The following is a 23,826-nucleotide window of genomic DNA, read 5'->3' as shown; positions in this document are numbered from 1 at the left end:
AATATCAAAATGCTTTAAAAAGAAATTAGTCTTTGGAAACGCATATATCTATATGCTATTACATTTGAATTATAGAAATTAAAGTTTTCTCCTTTCTTAGTTTGTAAACGTACACCATCAAGATATCAGCATTTTATATGATGTGTAAAAACTAGCACCGTCTGTTTCAAATCAGCATCAAGTATTTATATAAGAATGGTTCATCCTCAATGTAAAAGCACTCGGAAAAACGTTTAATCACAATAACAGTTCACGACATAACTGGACATAACCACTGCAATATTGTGTTATTATAAAGAGTCGAAAAGTTCATCCTCTACCATATTTGCTATACTCTATTAAGTCCAAAAATCCATTCCGGTCTTTCTAATCTCACTAACCATATACCTGAAAAACATAAAAAAAAAAAAACAGCAGAAAAAATAATCCAAAATAGGAGAATGTCGGGGTAGGTGGGTGGGATTGAACAAGCTTCCCGGTCAAACGTTAGAAAATTTAGAAGTGACGTCACAATACGGTAACGTCACATGACAGACACCGTCAAAGTTCAGAATGCAAAGAAAAAAGGAGGGACTCGAAAATAAATGCGGAATTTTAACTTTTATTAAACCTGTATTATCAGTGAACCGATAAACATTATTAATTAAAGATTAAAATAATTCAAGAAATATTATGGAATAAAACAGGCCGCATATCGTAACGGATTTGCTCATTGTTGAAGGTTGTACGGATACCTTTAGATGCTAATACCAACGTTGTTTTTACAGTTGAGTTGTCTCATAGGCAATCATTCCGTAACTCCTTAAGTTGATACTAAATAATTCAAGAAATCTTATGTGGAATCATATCGGCCGCAGGGGAAAAAACAGTAAACGAGGTCTGGCAAGACGATACAAACCGCCGGCATTTTTAATATTGGCAAGTAGGTGTTCTTCTGGTAACAGAAGTAACAAAAGTTCCTCTAATGAAAATTAGAGTGAACGAGGAGCACGACCCCACACTGACGCTAGGCCATAACTCGAATCCCGCTTCCTCGATTCTCGGAGGATAAAATTCAAAACTGGTAACAGTGATGAACCGGCCGCACTGGTAAACAAGAGAAAGCCGTTTATAAAAAACACAACTTCCCTGTGGTACCACAGTAGAATATTTTAACATATGGTCTAACGTAGAATTATAGGGTCATGACCCCCATGTCATCTTGCCAGATCCCGCCACTGCACCAGTACTGCGACAACTGTTTTATTAAAGATAATAATAACAAACAATGAAAAATATCAAAATGCATTAAAAAGAAATTAGTCTTTGGAAACGCATATATCTATATGCTATTACATTTGAATTATAGAAATTAAAGTTTTCTCCTTTCTTAGTTTGTAAACGTACACCATCAAGATATCAGCATTTTATATGATGTGTAAAAATTAGCACTGTCTGTTTCAAATCAGCATCAAGTATTTATATAAGAATGGTTCATCCTCAATGTAAAAGCACTCGGAAAAACGTTTAATCACAATAACAGTTCACGACATAACTGGACATAACCACTGCAATATTGTGTTATTATAAAGAGTCGAAAAGTTCATCCTCTACCATATTTGCTATACTCCATTAAGTCTAAAAATCCATTCCGGTCTTTCTAATCTCACTAACCATATACCTGAAAAACATTAAAAAAAAACAACAGCAGAAAAAATAATCCAAAATAGGAGAATGTCGGGGTAGGTGGGTGGGATTGAACAAGCTTCCCGTTCAAACGTTAAAAAATTTAGAAGTGACGTCACAATACGGTAACGTCACATGACAGACACCGTCAAAGTTCAGAATGCAAAGAAAAAAGGGGGGACTCGAAAATAAATGCGGAATTTTAACTTTTATTAAACCTGTATTATCAGTGAACCGATAAACATTATTAATTAAAGATTAAAATAATTCAAGAAATATTATGGAATAAAACAGGCCGCATATCGTAACGGATTTGCTCATTGTTGAAGGTTGTACAGATACCTTTAGATGATAATACCAACGTTGTTTTTACAGTTGAGTTGTCTCATAGGCAATCATTCCGTAACTCCTTAAGTTGATACTAAATAATTCAAGAAATCTTATGTGGAATCATATCGGCCGCAGGGGAAAAAACAGTAAACGAGGTCTGGCAAGACGATACAAACCGCCGGCATTTTTAATATTGGCAAGTAGGTGTTCTTCTGGTAACAGAAGTAACAAAAGTTCCTCTAAGGAAAATTAGAGTGAACGAGGAGCACGACCCCACACTGACGCCTAGGCCATAACTCGAATAACGCTTCCTCGGTACTCGGAGGATAAAACTCAAAACTGGTAACAGAGATTAACCGGCCGCTCTGGTAAACAAGAGAAATCCGTTTATAAAAAACACAACTTCCCTGTGGTACCACAGTAGAATATTTTAACATATGGTCTAACGTAGAATTATAGGGTCATGACCCCCATGTCATCTTGCCAGATCCCGCCACATGAGAAGGTCTATACACTCTCATCCCCAACGAAACGAGTTTACTACACCGTACTGAAATATAATTCATAGACTCTTTAATTAGGAAATACTCGACGGTCCGTCAAGCCTGAATAAATCCCTAACATGAGCTTTTATATTTTGATGGCAAATTACAAGGCCATGATTTAATTCTTCTTGAATATATTGAACAGCTGCATTAACTCGTTTACGAGTCGAATTGATAGCCACCTGATTTTCTGACAAGTGCCAGTACCTACAAGGCTTAAATTTCACTCCACACCAAGGAGAGATTTGGCAATAACACATGTAATCGCATAATGTCAAACCTTACCTGCTCAATGAGCTTTTTTCCTTTGATTAAACCCAAAACTTAGAACCCAAATGGATGATCAAAATTTGTTGAGGTGGATAACAATCTAAGATTTTCTTCAACTGATGAAAACAATTTTTTTCCATTTCATCACTCGATGGCCATACCAATGAAAATTATAACCTTTTGACTGTTATCAAGTTTTGACCCCCTGGTCTTCTCTTAACGCTTCTGGCCGTCCAATATACAAAAGATGATCCAATAACCAAAACTTGACGGATTCTACAATGACAAAATTCTTACTGTTCTGTTTAAACCTTTACAAAACATATTAAAATACAGCTTCGAAAATCTTCGTATCTATAAATCTATCAAATCCGAATGTAACTAGTGTATGCATCAGAAAACAAACGTCCCGTCCCCACGTCCTTAATTTCTGAATAAGAAGCTCCCATTCTGCTATAATGGGAGGCTCTGCCTATTCTAAACAATTGTGGACGAATGTAGTCTTTAACGCCACAAAAATAAAGGGGTTTCTTAAGTATAGAAATAAACTGAAAACGAGTCAATGGAGACCTATTAAAATGTTAAAACAAGGGTTTGTCAGAAGCAGGATATCTTATTCCCCAAAAGGCACGCAACATGCTCACAGGACAAAGATCTGCTTCCCTTTGAGGAATAACCAAAGTCGTTGAAGTACCTCTCTGATCAGCTTTCGAACTACAAATTTTCAAATGCAATTCATATTTATTATTTGAAACTTTCAATGACAGATCATTCAAGAAAACTGTGTGTGCCACGATATATGCACTCGTATCGGCCGTGAGCTCACCTATTCTTAATAAAGCAAAAAATGCAAGACTAAATGCAGAAGCGAACAGACAAGATTCATGAGAGGAGCAAACGGATGGTAGTGATCGTATAATTTTGTGCAAAATTTCTAAAATAACAGGAGCGCGAATATCCGATAATTTGGGACTCTTCCTTCGAACTCCTTCTAACATTTAGAATCTATAAAAGTACATGAAATGTCTGTTTACGATTTATGGCTAATCCCGGATAAGTATCATCTATGTATTGATTGTAGATGATGTTTAACCAGAATACGATAAGTAAGCTATAAAACGTGTGAACACATCAATTTGTATAGGCCATGCTAATTTAAGTCATATCCCTTGCTGATTGATAATTCGAGGATAACTGATTGACATTCCCTGTCACCACGCACAAAACCCACAATTCCTGATCAGACACCCCAGGAAGATGATGGAAAGCGCTCTTTTTTTTTAAGTCGGTACTGATCATCGTACACGGACCAACCATTATTAGTACCCCTAGACGACGCTAATCGAATGCTTTGCATATATTTCAAATACTCTTGGGCTTTGATAGGCCATTTCTCTAATAGAATTGCCATATAAATCGTAAAGACCGAAGTCCAAATTTCTATATTGTTCAATGAATCTGGTTTCTTATCAACCACAGTCATGGCACCTCCTTTCAAAACAAAATCGCCATCCAAAGTTGAATCAGAGCCCAAAACTGAAGTAGTTTTAGCAATAAACCTAAATGAATAAACTCACCTCACCAAATTTTCTCCTTAATCTTTAACGGAATATGATCCCCAATCGGATCAATTATGCTAGGGATGCTTTCCGGAATGTTATTAACTAGGGAAATTTCATTACTGGTGGAGTGCGAGCCTGTAATTAGCGACTGGGGCCTCCTACTATGATAAAAGGGGGGTTGATTTTGGTCCCCTGTATGCGTATACATACCATGACTATCCTGAATCGATGGGATCATCTCGACTTGGGAACTATACTAGAATCATTATCGGCTGCTCTTCTGTTGACTGTTGTGGTGACATCGTACAATTCAGGTCGCTGAGAATCTGTACTCGACACCGGAACTCTCTAAGATGACGGTCCAGGAATGGCTACTGTCACAGGGTGCAAATCCGCACGGTCACTTTGGTTTTTGGTTGGAGGCAATAATGTCGTCTACGCTTGCGTTTACCATAACTTGAGTTGAATGACTACCCGCCGAAATAATGTTTTAATTCCCACGAGAAGCCAGTTTAAGAAAATGAATTGAAAACTTTGTCTATTATATATATATATGGTGTAATGAAATGTAACTTTGTGTTATAAAAGAAGAAAGCATTAACTTACAGTTATGGAGTGTTTTAGTTCAGAAATCAGGTTCTGTGTGCTTTTTGTTTTAGGTCAAGTGTTCGAATGTTTATATTTTCCAGTATACTCAATTTGAATGATGTTTTCTTATGATTTTTTATTTACAAAACTGACCATGTATGTAATATAGTGAAACATGGAAACGGCTTACACTTCTGAAGCATCTGTATTTATTAGGCTTTAACAACTTCTTCCTAAACGACGAACAGTTTTTCATCTCAAAGCAATAATTGTTGTTTTCGGTCAGAATTTCTTTTTTTATATCTTCTATTGCTGGTCATTCTGTTTTAAGAGTTGAAGTTTATCTAATATAGAGTATATACAGTGTGCAAGTAGCACAATGTCACTCCTATATTGTGTTCATCTGCGTTGGATATATTAGGCAGAACATGCAAAATTGGGCAAACATTTACTTCAGCAGCATATTTCCTGCAAGAATACGATTGATTTGTTTTTCAAGCGGTTGTACAGTTTTAAACAAAAAAGACAACACGCCCCATGAAATTCTACATCTTAATGTATTTTAAACTCAGGGTTTTCTTATCCTATAATAGAAAACTTAGCCGTATTTGGCACAACTTTTTGGGAATTTCGGGTCCTCAATGCTCTTCAACTTTGTACTTGTTTGGCTGTATAACTATTTTGATCTGAGCGTCACTGATGAGTCTTTTGTAGAAAAAAACGCGCGTCGGGCGTATTAAATTATAATCATGGTACCTTTTTTAAACGTTAATTGAAGTGGTTTAAAGCTATAAATGTTAATACAACATACATTGATACTGCGAAATTTGTTTTCGTATATTGTATGGAACATAAATAATGCCGTTATTTTTCGATTGACTTGTTTTACATTTTTCGTCGCGGGACGAATAGCGTGTTGTGCGGTGTGTGTGTGTTTTGCCCATTGTTTATGGCCGTATGGCGACATATATATGGAAATTGCATTTGTGTATTCTTGTCTATGTCTATATGCCATTTTGTGCTTCATAGTTATATATTTATTTATTTTTTTCAGTGATTACGATTATAACACAATGCTGACATTTTTACCCATTATGTCTGTTTAATTTGTTCACGCATCGTTTCGATATAATGGAATTTGATGCAACTGTCATACAATTGAGAGGTTTAGCTATCAAACCAGGTTCAATCCACTATTTTCTACATAAGAGAATGCCTGTATCAAGTCAGGAATAGGAAAGTCGTTATATCCATTCGTTTGATGGGTTTGTGCATTTGAATTTGCCATTTGATAAGGGACTTTCCGTAATGAATTTTCCTTTGAGTTCAGGATTTTTGTGATTTTCTTTATACTTGGTTTAGTTTTTGTTCACAATTGATATCTGGGTAGAGTTTGTCTCATTGTCAGTTATACTATGAAAATAGTTTTTGATACCCTTACTCTGATTTAGTGATCGTTAACAATAAACGCATAATAGATACCAGTATATACGCCAGATGCGCGTTTCGTCTACAAAACACTCATCAGTCAGTGACGCTCGAATCCAAAAAATTTAAAAAGTCCAAATAAAGTACGAAGTTGAAGAGCATTGAGAACCAAAATTCCTAAAAGTTTTGCCAAATACAGCTAAGGTGATCTATGCCTGAAGTAGAAAAGCCTTAGTATTTCAAAAAATTCTAAAATTTGTAAACAGTAAATTTATAAATATAACCATATCAATGACAATTCATGTCAGCACAAAAAGTGCTGACTACTGGGTTTGTGATACCCTCGGGGAAATAAATCTCCACCAGCAGTGGCATCGACCCAGTGGTTGTAAATAAACTCATCATAGATACCAGGACTAAATTTAGTATATACGCCAGATGCGCGTTTCGTCTAGACTCATATTAACAAATTTTAAACTCTAACATAAAATTATTACATTTTAAAAAATAGTATTGGGTCCTGAAGTGGAAAGGTAAGATAAAAAAATCTCAGACGTGCTTTCAAATTACACTCATATATGTTGTTAAAGTTAAAAAAAATCGAGATACAGGCTTTCAGGTTGAGTATTTATTTCGGGGAGTCAAGATTGAGTACATAAAGTTGTGCTAAATAATGAACGCTAATCAATACAACCAAAACAATGAACAAATTCAACCAAAGCATTAGAACCAATACCATCATTCCGAAGAAGAAGTTAAAAGCATCAGTCATGATCAAGGAACATTTTTCGTAAAACAATAACATGAGTAGTAACAGCTGAAGAAGCAGCTGCATCAGAGCTAAGCCATGTCTGTGGCAAAACCACAATCTTAACTGAAGTATAAATTATTGGTATTAGCTTGAAACAGTGGTTTTTAACAGCATTGAATTCAGCTTGAAGCATTGGTCCCTTTTTAAGAGCACTGACTATAAAAACAATTCAGTTCGCGACTACCAGGTTTAACAAAGGGACGTACACCAGATTTAAATCGGAGAAATATTGTTTTTCTTGGCATCCATTGTTCACCGTTATCACCATGTCATTTAGACCTTATAGATGTCCGTCGTCTACCTAAAGGTGACCAAACAACTTACTTCATTCGATTTGCAAATGCTGCCACATAATGAACCTTTGGTATAATAACTTTAATGTAAACTCCGAATAGTACTCACTCCGTACCCCTGGTACGCAACAATACCACATAATCTAATTTCTATATTGGTATCTGCTAATAGGTTCTGCAAAGGATTGGAGAAACTTAATGTTCAAAATCAAATTACAAAATATGACAAAATGAAATACCGAGTCTATGACAAACACATTGATTACAATTTTGCAATTACAAATTTTCCACACATTGACAGTAATCTACCGTGATTTACAAACTTCATCTGCGTATGGATAATACATTTCTCAACTTATACGATATTTAGGAGCATAAGAAAAATATAAATGAGACAGGGTTTTGTTAATAAACGTCTCTTTTTTTTCTCAAAAGTTCTTTGGAAATTTCCAAATTCGGAGTGCCTACTTCACAATAATACATGATGGTCTTGAGTTATAAGTTCTTAGTGTTGAATTATATCTTTATTACAATTTTAACCTATATTTGTCTTTGTACTATCATATTTCATTTGGTCATATGACTCTTGAGATGGTTCGGTATATGTACATCTAGCTTTCCGGTTTTTGGATTTAACCGTTCCTTATGCGGGTGGGATCAGAGATGCGAATCGGACATATGAGGTTTTTATAGCGTCTTTTCATTAACCCGTTTTGTATTTTATAGGGAAAATTGTATATGTCATTATGCTTCCCCATACGGTCTACATTATCAACTTTACCTAGATTTTCTTTGTTTGCTCAAATTGTAATTGTGGTTAAACGTTCAATTCAGAATTCAGTTGTATTGCATGTTCGTGATGTATGCTTACACAGTTTTGGAAGCTCAATCCCCGTTATGGCTACGTTAACCAATTGTTTCTGTTCAGGTTGCTGATCTGTTTGTCAATAAAACGGAGCATTTAAAAAGTGTCAATCAAGTGGGCGTAGTACCTTGTTAGAAAACCACCATTTTCTTAGTCAGAAATGTGTCCGTTGTTTTTCCTGTGTTTCCTAAACATAATTTGTTTTTCTTTGTTCTTCGTTTTATAAATATGACTGTACATACAATTAATGGAAATCAGATGAGACAGTCATTACTTTTTACGACATAAAACTTATCCATGACGGACAGACGGAATTTTATTATTATCAATAAAATCATCATAGATACCAGGATAGAATTTTGTATTTACGCCAGACGCGCGTTTCGTCTTCAATAGACTCTTCAGTGACGATCGAATCCAAAACAAAATAAAAAGGAAAAATAAAGTACGAAGTTGGAGAGCATTGAGGACCAACATTCCTAAACGTTTTCCCAAATACAGCTAAGGTTATATATTCCTGGGGTAGAAAAGCCTTAGTATTTCAAAATACTTAATATTGGTGTAATATCACCAATCAGATCCAATGGTATTGAACTGTCATATTGAAAATAAGAACATGTGTGTGGTGTGATTTCTAATAAGACAACTATCCACCAAAGTTTAAATGATTTGGATATAAGCAATAATAAGCAAAAATACGGCATTCAACAATAGAAAAACATACAGTCAAGGCCCCGACATGAAAAATATGAATCAATTCATTTGTTTTTTTTGCAAAACCAAATGATCTAATTTATAAATAAACAATGTGCGACAAACAGGTAAGACAGACATCAACTAACGATAACCAATGAACTACAGGTTCCTGACTTGGGATATGCATACAAAGAATGTGATGGATTTAAGGTAGATCATATGTAAATGTTTTTTGAGACAGAATTTTCTTATAATTTGCCAAAATGAAGATTTTACTATGCTTTTTTCAAAAATATAATAAAAAGTATGGGTCACCGTGCTATTTTTCAACCTATGAGTCGTTGAAAATTGCCTAAATTTGGTTAGTTTGTTCATGAAAAAACACATAAGAGTGCATAAAAAAAATTCCTTGAGATAGAATTTTAAAATAAATTGTGAGAAGATAGGTTTCATAATATCTTTTAAGAAAATAAAAAGAAAACATGGTGTCACCGAACTTGTTTTCTTGCCACAAGTAAAAATAAAAAAATTCCCTATTAGCCCAGTATAAATTTTTGTACTAAAAGAGTTACCTCCCCTTAAGTGGCTCATTTGAAAAAAATGATTTTTAAAACCAAAAAGGTTGATATTTGTTCAAAATATTTTGAATAATAAAATAAATTAACAAGTTTTCTTTATATAAATAAACAGTCTAACCATTAAATTGCAAATGTGTTTTCAAATTTGCTGATTTGAGCAAATAACTAGACCGATTTTGTACTGTGATTGTACAATTCAAGATGGCGGTATACCATGAATCTACCTTAAACATGTATGAAGGCATCAACCTTCTTCCTTAACATGTTACAGTTGCGTAACTGTACAACGTTAAGAACAAACTATAAGATCTTTATAAAGCAAAAAGAAACATCTAACAAAAACCGAATTGTAGGATATTTTTACATCTCTCACAACAAAAAAGACACAAAGAAAATATGCCGATTACCGCTGTTTTTGTGACAGCTATTCAAAAGCCAATTAAAACTCATAAAAATCATGTATTTAAGGCATAACCTTCATGATTCATAAACAAAAGTAAATTCTTGCTATACGAATTAGAAATATACTATATAATGTAACCCCTTTACAGAATAATTTGGTCGTTTCGTGGAATTTTGAAATAACGAGATCTTTCACAATCCGTTTTACTGTCACCAAAAGCGGTCCCCGATCGTTCACGATCCGAAATAACAATTGTTCATAAATATTCCAATCTTTTTATGCAACTAAACAAAATAACTTTTAAGAAACATTTTAAAAAGTCATATAGAACGGTATTTAAAATAGAAATATAATATAGCTCATTAATGCATTTAAAATGTTAAAAAAAATCGTATTTTTTAACGTTTTTATTTTTTGAAAATTTCGACGAGCTGAATGTGTTTTTGTAGTTTTGTTAAAACAGTGTTCTTTTGAAACGTGATTTTCCTCGGATACTGATCATAATGTTGAATCATTTTGACAGACAGTTTATGTTCCAAATATATGTCATTAAAATTCTTCAAATTAGATTATATACTGACGTTGCATGTGTGTTCTTGATTAGAATTATTCACGATCCTATCCAATATCTTTCACAATTCAATCGCAATACTTGACCACCGTTAGTCATTCTTTTACTATCATTTTCATGATATTTTTTATTATGAAAATACAGAACGACAACCGTGAAGATATCAATTTGACCAATTAACTCTAGAAAAATTTGAAGGCATGTGGCTTTTATAAGTCGTTTAAAACATATCTTTTTAACAAATTTTAAAGGAAAGCTAGATAAGATAATGTTTTTTGCGATTCAAAGACTCCTTCAGTAATCTTGTATTGAATCAATAACTGTCGCTTGACCACATACTGAAAATAACAAAAAAATGTCTGTTCTAGTACTGTACACCTAAAACAAATGAAATAATCGTATGCTATATGGAAATAAAAAAAGTGTGTTTCCTAATAGAAAAATTACAAAAATTATGATATTTTTTCTGCATGTTCTATTATTACGAAGATAGGGCCGCTCATTTGTGTATTATTCATGAATTGAACCAGTCTAAAAATGATATGAATGCTGCTTCATATAGCCGAATATTGTTAGTCCAAAAAGCTGTTACATCTGTGGAATCCATTTTGCCAATATAAAATGTTGGAAGCACCCGATGAAACTTCTTGTTTGTGTAGATATAATAACATCGGGCTCCTTCAGTATCCGCAATATACAAGCTTAATCTTTTCATCTTAATTTGATAATGCATTATAATTCTAAAATCTGGTACTATTATACTAAGCCCATCTATGTTTGTAACAATACCCGGTACCTCTAAATATCCAATAACGTGTTATTCTACATATAACGCATTCAAATTTAAAATGATCAACCCTTTTCCCTTTCTTGTTACTCCCTAATCTAATTTCAAACAATTTTGTTCCATGTTTCAAACCGACATGATGTGTGAATTTGATATTAACAACAGAATATATATCCTCGATTGAACCAACTGACAATGGGACGGCATAAATATATCTGTTGTCTTTTCTGTTGTATAACTTAGTATTAGATGTTGGTCTGTTTGAAACGGTTTTGTTATCAGATGAAATATATAAACTTGGATGCAAAGTTGATCTATCAAACTGGATATTATCGCCAAGGGACAATGATATTGATGCAGATATTTTTTCTCGTTCGTACAACGCAAACACTCCAAACAATGAAGAGTACATCTTCACATTTGTGAATTTGTACAAAAGGATGTTTTCAAAGGTCTTGGATATAAACGACAAAGTTCTCTTTTCTGGTCGAATTCGAATACTAAATTTTCCTGTAATGTTATCAGAATTTCCATCGGCAACAAACATATTATTCAATAATTGTACCTTGTTCATACCATTACCAATGGTTAGGCAAACGTTAAAGATATCTCTGCAGCTGGGATGCAGTAAGCGTAAAGATACTACTATCAATGAGGTATTTTGTGTTAACACTTCCAGTTGCCATACCAAACTCATATAGAACGATTCCTTCATAATCAGCATCGTTTTGGAAATGAGTCTGAAATTTCACAATTATATCCAACTGATGAAATTCATCATTTCTAAATTCTCTGTCCACGAAAACACCTCCATATTTGAAAAAATTATCTTTCGAGCCACAGGTTAGTGTATCGATATCAGGAATAGTTGAAACTGTTTTGTTATCAAATGATCTACAGGCAAATGGGCTTTCCGGTTTTGTATTAAAAGTAGAATTTCCAACTAAAAGTATAAACATACATCTTTAAATTATACTGTCATAAAAAATAATTCGAGAATACAGCTTAAAACACTTTTACAGTTTGAACAGATAATGATACTTGTGATTAGTCCAATTCCATACATATGGTACTCTAAAAAGACGGGCAAATTAGATATTCAAAATTAATGTCATAATGCAAATGTATATCACTCTAACAAAGAAGACTTCATAATTTCGTTAAGTCTACCCCTGGTTACCCGTCCATTTGCCATTGCTGAAGGCCTTACGGTGACATATAGTTGTCAATTTCTGTGTCCTTTGGTCTCTTGTGAAGATTGTTTCATTGGCAATTATACCACATCTTCTTTTTTATACTACATAGAATAGTTGTACTATATAGGGCAGTTGTTAACAAATAGATTGTGCAATAAGGAATTTCTTCATGTGTAAAAAATGCGATACATTTGTTATTGTTTCCTTCTCTTTTTTCCGGAATTACTAAGATAGTATAGCTGAACAGAAATAGGTCATCGCTTCGCAACTAAATCTAACAATATGAACGCTAACGTCTTAGTCAGAGCATACGTTTGTTAAAATTCTGGGTTGTTTTTCATATATATTTCTAAGTTAGACTACTAGTATATAAACGAAAATAAATCAGTGAGGAATTATAGAAATAAGTTCGTCGGTGTGTGGAAGTATGCCAGCAAAGTTGATTACCAGGTCATCAAAATTGCAAAAGGAGTAAAGAAGAACGGAATCGAAGTTAACATCACATTTGACGAATGCATGAGATGCCCAGAAACACAACAGAAGATCCACAAGCCGATAAACAGCATTTGGGGTCATCTCCGTAGCGTTATATGGTCATGTAACAACTTCCTGAATTAAGTACCTACACTGTCTCATGGACGCTATCAAATTTAATTCATAAATTTAAATACTTCCAAATAAAATCCCTGTTCACTGTATACCCAGATAAGGCCAATCATGATCTCAGGATTTCCAAGTTAAAGGAAGTGTTAGTGCAATTACATTTACCACACAATCTAATGAACGAACGAGGCATCATTCAAGAATATTGTATAAGATGTAATCTCAGCTTCGTACTACAGGTACAGCTACTTGAGCATGAAAACCTTATTGTAAACTTTGAGTGGTTCCTTTGTCCGGCCACAATTTCTTGGAAGAGCGTGATTTTGATATAAATTGGAAGCCACCTCTAACTATAATAAGATTTGAAAGGCAATATTATTTGGAGAAGAAGTCAATGATGCTCAGTAATGAAATTACGTTGAACTGATTTGTGTTATTTTTGTTTAGAGTTGTTACCACCAAGAGCATATTTTTCACCTGGTTCTGAGAGATCTGACGATGTCGTAATCTTTTCTATCTCTAACCGTCGCGTTATGGATACGGTTGAGCTCGAACGCGTATGTTAATTCTTGTAAAAAACAGAACATCATGTGGTCGTATCATGGTGTTTGTCGGAACAGAGCTTATGTTGGTAAGCCGCCTGATTGACCAATGTTTGTGTTCTATCTTATTTCCTTCTGTGTGTAGCTAGATTCCTTTGTACTGCCATATAGTTGATCATCTCGTTCATAAAACCGGGCATGTAGATAATCATTTTATTTAGATAAATGTTATGATATGCATAACAAAGAAACCACCAAGTATGGATGTTAGATTACGAAAACATGTACGTCTTTGGAAAAATCGCTTCACCTACAAATCTACAACTTAAACCCTTAGCTATTAAGAAAATGAGCTCTCTTCTATTTCAACTCTATTCGATACACTATATCACTAACACAATCTAGCGATATCGTTGCGTTTTTCGTCAAACAAGAGAAAGATCTACCATAATGGTACGAACAAACACGTACGAATCTTATGGTTTTTGACGATCTGGTGCTAAAGTTTAACATGAGCGGGCCATATCACAACGTCGACTGCTTTTACTTGTTCCAGAAATTCATGGCCTTGAAGCGACCCGAGTCGCACAAACAGAGGGACAAGCCAATTAAGGCAGCGAATGGTTAACCGTGTATTTGTCTTCCGATCTAGACTAGCTGGATGATCGATTAAATTTGTGTAGGGCCTCTTTTGCAATTTCCGATCCTATGAAACGCCAGGGGTAGATCTAATACCAGGAGTACGTCATGACTCATCATCGTAACCTCATATAAATGAAAAACCCTAAGGTAGTAATAAAACAAGATGATCGTCAAAACCACGTATACGGCGGAAGTGATCTTTTTGAAACTGTAGGAAACTTACTAGTTCACCTCATCTGTCGCGATAAATTAAAGTATAGTGCAGCTCGTCACACGTGTGGAAAGCAATCGATCATGTGGTCAACAGAATGACCTAATCCAAAGAAACTAAAACCATTTACAGTATACGAATAAGTGGATGAGGTATGATTGACAATGCTACAACTCTACACCAGAGACCAAATAACTATAGGTCACTTTACGGTCTTATATAATCATACAGCAAAACCTTTACCACAAAGTAACCTATAAAGGGTGCCGAGATCACAAATGAAAAACAATTCAAACGAAAAAACTTCTATGTCCAAAAATGATATATGATAAACTGCACAAACAGGATTTTATTAATTTTTTGGGTTTAAATGAATGAACTTTGAAAGCCTTAAGGTTTATAACAGTCAAAATGGATGTTTTTTTCTTCTGATTCCAAAAATGTTAAATGTGATTGCCTCTTTGTTTCGAATGACCTCTGATTATTATCATTGACAAATAGGCTTATACGTTGATACGCCAGATGCGCGTTTCGTCTACATCAGACTCATCAGTGACAGCTCAGATCAAATTAGTTAGAAAGCAAGTAAAAAGTCGAGGAGCATTGAGGACATAAAATTCCTAAATTTATAAGTCAATTGCATTTCTTTTCTTCAACTTAAATCATTTTTTTTAATTTTGAAATATTGAACTCAAAAATCGGGGCAAAATATGACCCTTACTGACCTCGCTGCTTGGTGACTGTTTTAACTTGAAAGGTTGTGTACATTAAAAAAAAATCTGTTGAAATAACCAAATCAATTAAAGGTTAAGTTGAAACCTTAATTTCTTAGTAATTCATGAAACTCTCGTGGTTTAATTGCTAATGTTCCATACAAGTAAGTTTCTCAGAACACTAATAACCAACCCATTCATTATATTCCTCTCACTTTCGCCATTAACCTCGAAAGGCTATTTGCTACTAGAGCGCAGATAATCAATCGGCTAGATTCTCATCTATTGAGTTTAAGTGAAATTGGAAAAAAATAATAAATGTTTTACTTTGAAGATGTCGAGGTCGAAAAAAATTGTATAAATAACTCAAGCTATACTTACAATAATTACTTGAAACAAACAAGTGTGATGGAAGAAATGTCAGTAAAATCAAAAACATAATTAGAAAAAAATATTTTACACCTCGTTTTAGCTTGACAGCAAACGGTTCTGGTTCTCTTTCCCTGAAAAATCTGTCATACAGGGAAGCGTTCAATTTTGTAGCAGTTTTGATGCCAGAATGCAAAATTGTTTTTGGTTCAAAACACTGAAAACGCTTCTTTAAAACACCTTTTATGAATTCATTACCATAAACACAACCTGTAAATAAATAATAAACAGTGTAGGCTTTATTTCAACACATAACAATGATAGATGTTCACCGGCGAAGCCGGTAAATTGCTCAACTTGCTTTATATTTGATTGGAGCGTCTTTTTGATAAGAAAAAAGCATTTAAATCGGTTTTGTGAATTTATATATATATTTATTCTGAGAAAACCTGTGTTGATACATTGGAATTCAAAAACACATAGACATACATAATATTATTATAAGACATATGATGAGGTAACAGCAAATTAAGACTTCTTATAGAAGGAAGAATGCATCAGTTTGAAGGTAATCCATTATTTTATTAATGATCCTAATGAACTTCACAACCTTTTAAATTAGATTGGTTTGAAAAATTCATAACTGTTTAAGGGTGTTAATGTTGGTACAGTATTTTCTATCTATCCATTCTCTCCTTTCATCTCAAAAATTTAATGAAATTCATCTCCATTTTCATTTCTATTACACAAGTTATATGTTAAATTTTCTATGGGTATGTTTTTTCATCTTCCAGATTCAATTGGGTATAAATCTACATAAAGTGAAAATTTCCTTATCGTCTAACTTATCGAAAAAGTTCTCGATAACAAAACTTTCTTTATAAATGCAATAGTTAACCGTTTTGGGAATGTTATTATTATTTGAACTCAAGTTGAAGAAATTGATATCATACCCACCTCACACTTGGACCACAATCCCGCTACAACCTCAAAAATTATGAAAAAAATTGGAAATAGAAATAAAATTGTGGTGATCTGGGTGATTGGCCGACCTCGCCAGACCATAATCGATCCAAAGGAATCTGTTACGAACGTATACGACTGCGTTCAGACAATGATATGACCTTCAAGATCAATCAGGATAGTTATCCGACTTTTTCACTTAATTTTTGGTGTCTTATTATCGCTGTCTGATCTCGAACAGGATGTTCAAGCCGACCATACTCACTGTGTATCATCGCCACCGGAAATTGGGTACTAACGAAGCGGAGAGAAATAGAAAAAAAAAGTAAACAAGTTGAGAATTTATTCAATTTAAAGCATTTCCACTCATTTGATGAGGATGCCGCTTAAGAAATGATTTTCTGATATATAATTCTTGAAATTATTAGGCCGAAAAGTACAAAATTAAGACAAGATTTTGTGTTATACCCCAAAACTTGGCACTTAGTACCGGAAAATTTCGAGGTCGATCGTCCTCTGTCGCTCCATTCTCAAGATACTGAACTGTTTTTCATTATTTTTCCAGACACGTTTGTAGATTATTATAGTGTGGCATCATATTTACTGAAATTTGTTGTCAAAAAGATGTATTTTAAAGAATATAGACCATACAAAATAAAGTCTAGGATACGGCAACTTGCTCGCGTTGACGTATTTACTGTATGGCAACTTGCTTTCAACTGTATGGCAACTTGCTAATTTTAAAATATGTATTTGCCGTCCCTTCAAAGAAAATAAAGTATTCAAAATAAAGTTCAAATATCTAATTATGCATTTGATAAAAATACCATTCGCTTGACAGCATTTAAGATGTTTACACAATATCAGGCTTGAACACAGTCCTACTACATCTTTTACATACCAGATGTATACAATTTGAATACGACATATACAAAAAAAAGGTATGTCACTGTTTCACTGACCTGTTTTATGCCCCTGACGAAGCGTTTAGTGTAACCCATGTCAGTGCGACTGGTCAAATCAAATAATATATAAAAAGGACAGGTTGAAATATTTTTCAATCCTGATGGTGCATACTCATAAATTCTTTTGGAAAAATCCACGAAAATATAACTGTTGATTTGATAGCGTTGATTTATTTATTTGACCTCGTAAATAAACAGTTCTATTAAAATACCGTAATCGGTAATTTACTAAATTCATATCGTGAAAGAATAAGTCGGGTACACCTTTTTACATCCAGGCATGCTTAAGTTGCACTTGTTGTTTCTTATTAATAAAAATGAATTTAAATTTAGCATCTATCTAAAGATTAGATTATTTACACACACAAAAAAATAGGGATAACTGTTTATTTTGAAACACATCTGATCAGGCCGAGATCCATATCTTTATAATTACATTATATGTATGTTTCATTATTATACGTTATTTTGATTGGCTAACAGCAATCTCGCTTCATTCTTCATTTAAGAAATAGTTGATGCAAGCTATACTTTATTGTAGTTTTAACATTGGTAGGTATTATATTCGTGATTATTTTTTGCCCGAGCGATAGTGAGGGCTAAAATAACACGAATATAATGCCTACCCATGTTAAAACTACAATAAAGTATAGCTTGCATCAATTATTTCGATTCTGAATAGGACAATTGAGGAAATTTCTATGACCGATCCATGAACCTCTCTTTTTTGTTTGTAAAGAAGCAAACGGCTGACACTGTGATTTTTCAGAGAGAGGATGATTGAACAGCCAGCATGAACGGTTGTCGTATCTAGGTCAACCATGTCAATTTCGGAATGCAACACATTACAGTCATAATAAAAATAAATGAATTAGTAACATCATGTGCACCATAATTTATTTTGTATATTTGTAAGCCTGTAAAGCTTTGATGTCGACAAAATATCGTCACTTGATATTATCTAAACAGTGATTAATTTTATCTTAAAATTACAATATATTGCAAGACGCCGTACAGACAAAAGTTGTTATTTTGCAATTCGCCATACAACGTCCTGCAATTCGCCGTACAATAAACAAACAATGTTTTTGTCCATATTCTTTAAAAAACATCTTTTTGACAAAAATTTCAGTAAATATGATGCCACACTATAATAATCTACAAACGTGTCTGGAAAAATAATGAAAAACAGTTCAATATTTTGAGAATGGGGCGACAGAGGACGATCGACCTCGAAATTTTACGGTACTAAGTGACAAGTTTTGGAGTATAACACAAAATCTTGTCACAATTTTGTACTTATCGGCCTAATAATTTGAAGAATTACATATCAGAAAATCATTTCTTAAGCGGCATCCTCATCAAATGAGTGGAAATGCTTTAAATTAAATGAATTCTCAACTTGTTTACTTTTTTTTCTATTTCTCTCCGCTTCGTTAGTACCCAATTTCCGGTGGCGATGATACACAGTGATACTACGATCTTATTTTTTATAGATCGTAGTGGGGTCTTAATGGTCTTGTTCTAGTTACTAAGGGCTTAAGAGACTTGTTTTAATTGCACTTTTTAGCAAATCAAAAATGTAAAAGTACATATGAAAAAGAGATCACATTCATTAAAAATGTTGGAAATATGACTGAGTCAGGCAGATCTTGACACGACATGAATATCAATTATATGGTCATTTTAATAAATGTCCTGTTGACAAAACTTTTAATTTTTCGAAAAACTAAGGATTTTCTTATCCCAGGAATAGATTACCTTAGCCGTATTTGGCACAACATTTTGGAATTTTGGGGCCTCAATGCTCTTTAACCTTTGTACTTGTTTGGCTTTATAACTATTTTGATATGAGCGTCACTGATGAGTCTTATGCAGACGAAAAGCGCGTATGGCGTACTAAATTATAATCCTGGTACCTTTGATAACTTTTTACACCACTGTGTCAATGCCATTACTGGTGGACGTTTCGTCCCCGAGGGTATCACCAGCCCAGTAGTTTTTTTTTTCGGTGTTGACATGAATATCAATTATGTCGTCATTTTTATAAATTTTCTGTTTACAAAACTTTGAATTTTTCGAAAAACTAAGGATTTTCTTATCCCAGGAATAGATAAACTTAGCCGTATTTGGCACAATGTTTTGGAATGTTGGATCCTCAATGCTCTTCAACTTTATACTTGTTTGGCTTTATAACTATTTTTATATGAGCGTCACTGATGAGTCTTATGCAGACGAAACGCGCGTATGGCGTACTAAATTATAATCCTTACCTTTGATAACTTATTATAACTATTTTGATCTGAGCGTCACTGGTGAGTCTTATGTAGACGAAACGAGCGTCTGGCGTATTACATTATAATCTTGGTACCTTTGAATTAATTAAAGTGGAAATGCTTTCCAATTTCAGAAATGAATTAAAGAAAAATATAGCATAGTTAGGTGTAGTGGATTTTAGATATTTATAAAATTCTAAATGAACCTTTTCCAGGATGTTAATGATCACATTCCCCAATATTTCACAACCATATAAAAGAAAAACTTGGAGGACATTCATCAAATCAATGTTTGAATAGAAGCATGTGTTTTCACACTACCCCCCACCCCCCCCCCCTTCCTCGTGGTATGTTAAATGTATCAACAGATGTAGTATTTAAATAATGCTTTTTTATTGTTTTACTTTTATTTTACTCTCACCACAATGTTGTGTCGTCTGTAACAAAAGTCAATTACAGCACAGGGAAATTTCACGTGTATTTGAATTTATGTGAATCTCAAGTTAAATGTACGTGAATTCACCTCAAACGAGCGAATATATATATGCGAAACAGCTTGAAAATCACATGAATTGTTTTCAATCGCAATTCACGTAAAATTTACTTGACATTTAGATTTCATGTAAACGTTAAAAGGCGAAGACAAATCTGCAAAAAAAATTAATCCTGCAATATGTTTTAAGAATTCGTTCTAAAGGATTTCATTATAATGGCTGTCATGGCGCAAACATTCGTATAATTTCTTGTAATAAAAACAAAAAGTTCTTACCAGATTTTGATGTTTTCAAGGAATCTTTAACAGATTGTTCAAACGAAGTAACTTGTCCATGTAGAGACTGTAAACCAACTTTGTCATTAAACTCAACGTTTTCAAAAGATTTATCTACAAATTCCTGGATACGATTATTCAAAGTTTTGTCAACTGCTAAAAACGATGTAAATCCGCTATCGGAGAGTAATCTTTCTGTTATGTTACAGCATTCCTCAGCGTTTTGAATATATGTGAATGTTTTTTCTTTTGTTCTTAGAATACTGTCTTCGTGCCCTTTAAGCGTGTTGTTGTAACTCTTGATAAGGAATTCTTTCTTTGATTGGAGCGCTTGTATTCCTTTATTATAGATTCTTTCCACATTTGTGCAAAATTTTTCTCTCTCTTCACGCAAGGAAATATCTTTTTCCTTACAAGTCTTCTCTATGCCTTTCACTGTGCTTATTTGTCTTTTCAAAGCTGTAACAGTGGTCCTCAATTTCTCTTTGCGTTTGTCAATTGTTTGTTTCACGTCTTCTAAGTAATGTTTTCCTTGATCTCTATGGTCGGATAAGGCACAGTTAGCACATATAACCTTTTCACATATAGGCCCCTTACAATAATATTTCAGTGGACTATTGTCATGTCCTGCAATTTTACAAACATTAGATGTTTCTTGTCTCAATTCTTGTACATTATGTTTTTGTTTGTGAACTTTGCAGCATTTAGAGCAAATGCATTCATTGCAGTCATAACAACAATACAATTCGTTTGTACAGTTTCCACAATTTGAACACTCATTGTCAGACCTACTTAAAGTTTTGTCTTGAATGAATGATGTCAGGTCACGTCTGGTGTTGTCTTTGGGAAGATCGTTAAATTCTCGTTTACTCAATTTATGCAAACCGTTGCAGGTGGGACATCTTATTCGATCTTTTTTGTACAGAGCTTTGAGGCATGCCAAGCAAAATGTATGAAGACAAGGAAGGAGTTTAGGAATACGTCCATGTTCGTTAAATATCTCTGTACAAATGCTGCATTCCAAATATCGTTCTTGTATTTCTGATACTAACTTATTGCCTCTGGTACTCATATTTTACATCTCCAACATATACGATTAGGTGGGTGTTCGTCTTCTGATTCATATTCCTTAAAATGAAAACAAATTCATTTTATGATAATATGAAAGAAAACAACATATTAAAGACCGACTTGGATGGAGAGTTGTTTCATTGTCACTCATACCACATCTTCTTATATCTATATAGGTTTGTGATGTCAAATCCTTTTTTATTTAGAGAACGTCCATTTAACTTCAAAAGTGGGGGTAATAGTTTTTTTTCCGAAATAAATATTTTGATCCCCAATTTGATGAAAAAATATATTTTGGTCAAGCAGGTAACAAAACAAAAAATATTCTGAATCCAGATTTTCCCCATACCTTATAGGATGAAACTTTGGAAAAAATTAATTTGATTGATAGCGTCGAAAAACTAAAAATAAAGGATGACAAAAACAAATTCCCATAAAAAACAGTACACCCCCTTTGAAGTTAAAAGGTTGCTCCTTTAATGAATTGGAAAGATATTACAAACTCGAGCGATTTAGAGTTTGATCTATCGTATAGACAATATTCTAGAGTGGAGACTTCCAATAGAAGTTCATGTCGGGTGTACTCTATATTAAGATTTTGTTGCATTTCGGTTGCACAATCCCGCTAAGGGAAGAACACAAATTTCTTAGGCAAAGGAGTTGGTCCGGTAAGACCCTTTTTTCTCCACTAGATTTAGATATTTCGGTCTTAAACGGGAAACTCCACATTAAGATTTATGACAAAAGGGACGATTTTTCGTTCCCTATTGTTAATTTACCATTCTAATATGACGTGCTTCTTTCGCTTTGTAAACAACACCGTGATAAAATTCTCAATATATCTATACTTAGCGCAGACTCAGAGATATACACAATAATGGCTGTTACTATATACTTCCCACGTAAATCCACATGTATTGGAACCTATTTGCAAACCGTTTGCCGATTTTATTGTTTTAAAATTTGCAGTTAAAAAAAGACAAAATAACTTTTATTCGTATTCGGATGCATTATAAAAAGAAGTAATGCAGAGCTCGGAGAAATCAACAAAATAAAAATAAAATAAAATTCCGCGAAAGTCTTTTAATGTTTTTGACGCATTTAAATCATTTCAAAACATGACGTTATCAGTCGGAAAGCTGACCCCGGTTTGACCCCATTTCTTAAAGCAACAATGGACGTCATGTGATTACCATATATGGGCATTTTTTTACCAAAAAAAGTGAAGCTCGTTTTTTGGAATTTGTAGTTTTTTGCATGAATTAAAACTAATTTCCTTTTAAGTGAACATTCTTGAGTATATAAGAAATATATTACTCAACTCAATTATGGATTAAACTCATTTTTTCTCTCAAAATGTGTCTCCAAAGTCAAGGTGTTGACGAAAAAAATTGGTCACAGAAAATTAAAATCGTAATTTTCTTCTTAACTTCTCGGGAAGCTATGCTGAATTTAAATTATGTTATGTAACATAACTTGGACTATGATGTGTCAAATTTGTGCAGTTGATATGCTAAGATACGCAAATGTGCCAGTTAGATGTGTCGATATTTCTGACGAAGCGGGGCCGACGGTAATTCACGAGTTACGTCCCTTTGTTGACACTATCATGAACAAACTATTGTTATATCAAGCAATATGCTGTTATTTACATGTGGATATTATTAAAAAATTATCTTATTAAATATATTTTGATACTGTAAACATGTGCCAAAAAATAGAGAAACACATTTTTATCACTTTTCAGAACTCAGTCCCTGTTAAATAGGCCCCTACTGTATGTGTCCCTATGTGCCATAATAGGGTTAATAATTTAATATTAATTTAATATTCATGTTTTGGTAAGTATTTTTACTGCTGCAACCAAATTATTTTAACACAGAAATAAATGTCTACTCAATTTATACAAGGGGGTAGCAGGCCCGTAGCCAGGAATTTCAAAAGGGGGGTTCGTTTGACTTAAAAACTCGACTTTAACAGTCACAATTCGAACAGAACATTGACTTTAACAGTGCTTATTTGTTTTCAAGGGGGGGTTCGTCCGAACCCCCCGAACCCCCCCCCTGGCTACGGGTATGGGTAGTCTAAATATTCATGGGATAATGGATCAAGAC

At 33.8% G+C, this 23,826-nt stretch overlaps 1 protein-coding gene across 1 annotated transcript; it reads right to left on the bottom strand.

The window, feature by feature from the left end:
* Positions 1–10,070: 10,070 nt before the first annotated feature.
* LOC139504564 (E3 ubiquitin-protein ligase TRIM56-like) lies at positions 10,071–21,777 on the bottom strand (the record flags this gene model as incomplete). The annotated part of the gene is given in 3 exon segments (XM_071294646.1): positions 10,071–12,335; positions 15,681–15,938; positions 20,642–21,777. Coding segments are annotated over 3 exon segments (1,674 nt in total). The 3' UTR covers positions 10,071–11,991.
* Between the last annotated feature and the right edge of the window lie 2,049 nt (positions 21,778–23,826).

Source organism: Mytilus edulis, unplaced genomic scaffold (genome assembly GCF_963676685.1).
Source record: "Mytilus edulis unplaced genomic scaffold, xbMytEdul2.2 SCAFFOLD_1305, whole genome shotgun sequence".
Classification (NCBI taxonomy): domain Eukaryota; kingdom Metazoa; phylum Mollusca; class Bivalvia; order Mytilida; family Mytilidae; genus Mytilus; species Mytilus edulis.
Note: the sequence above shows the minus strand (reverse complement) of the source record. Positions and strands in the feature narration are given on the sequence as shown.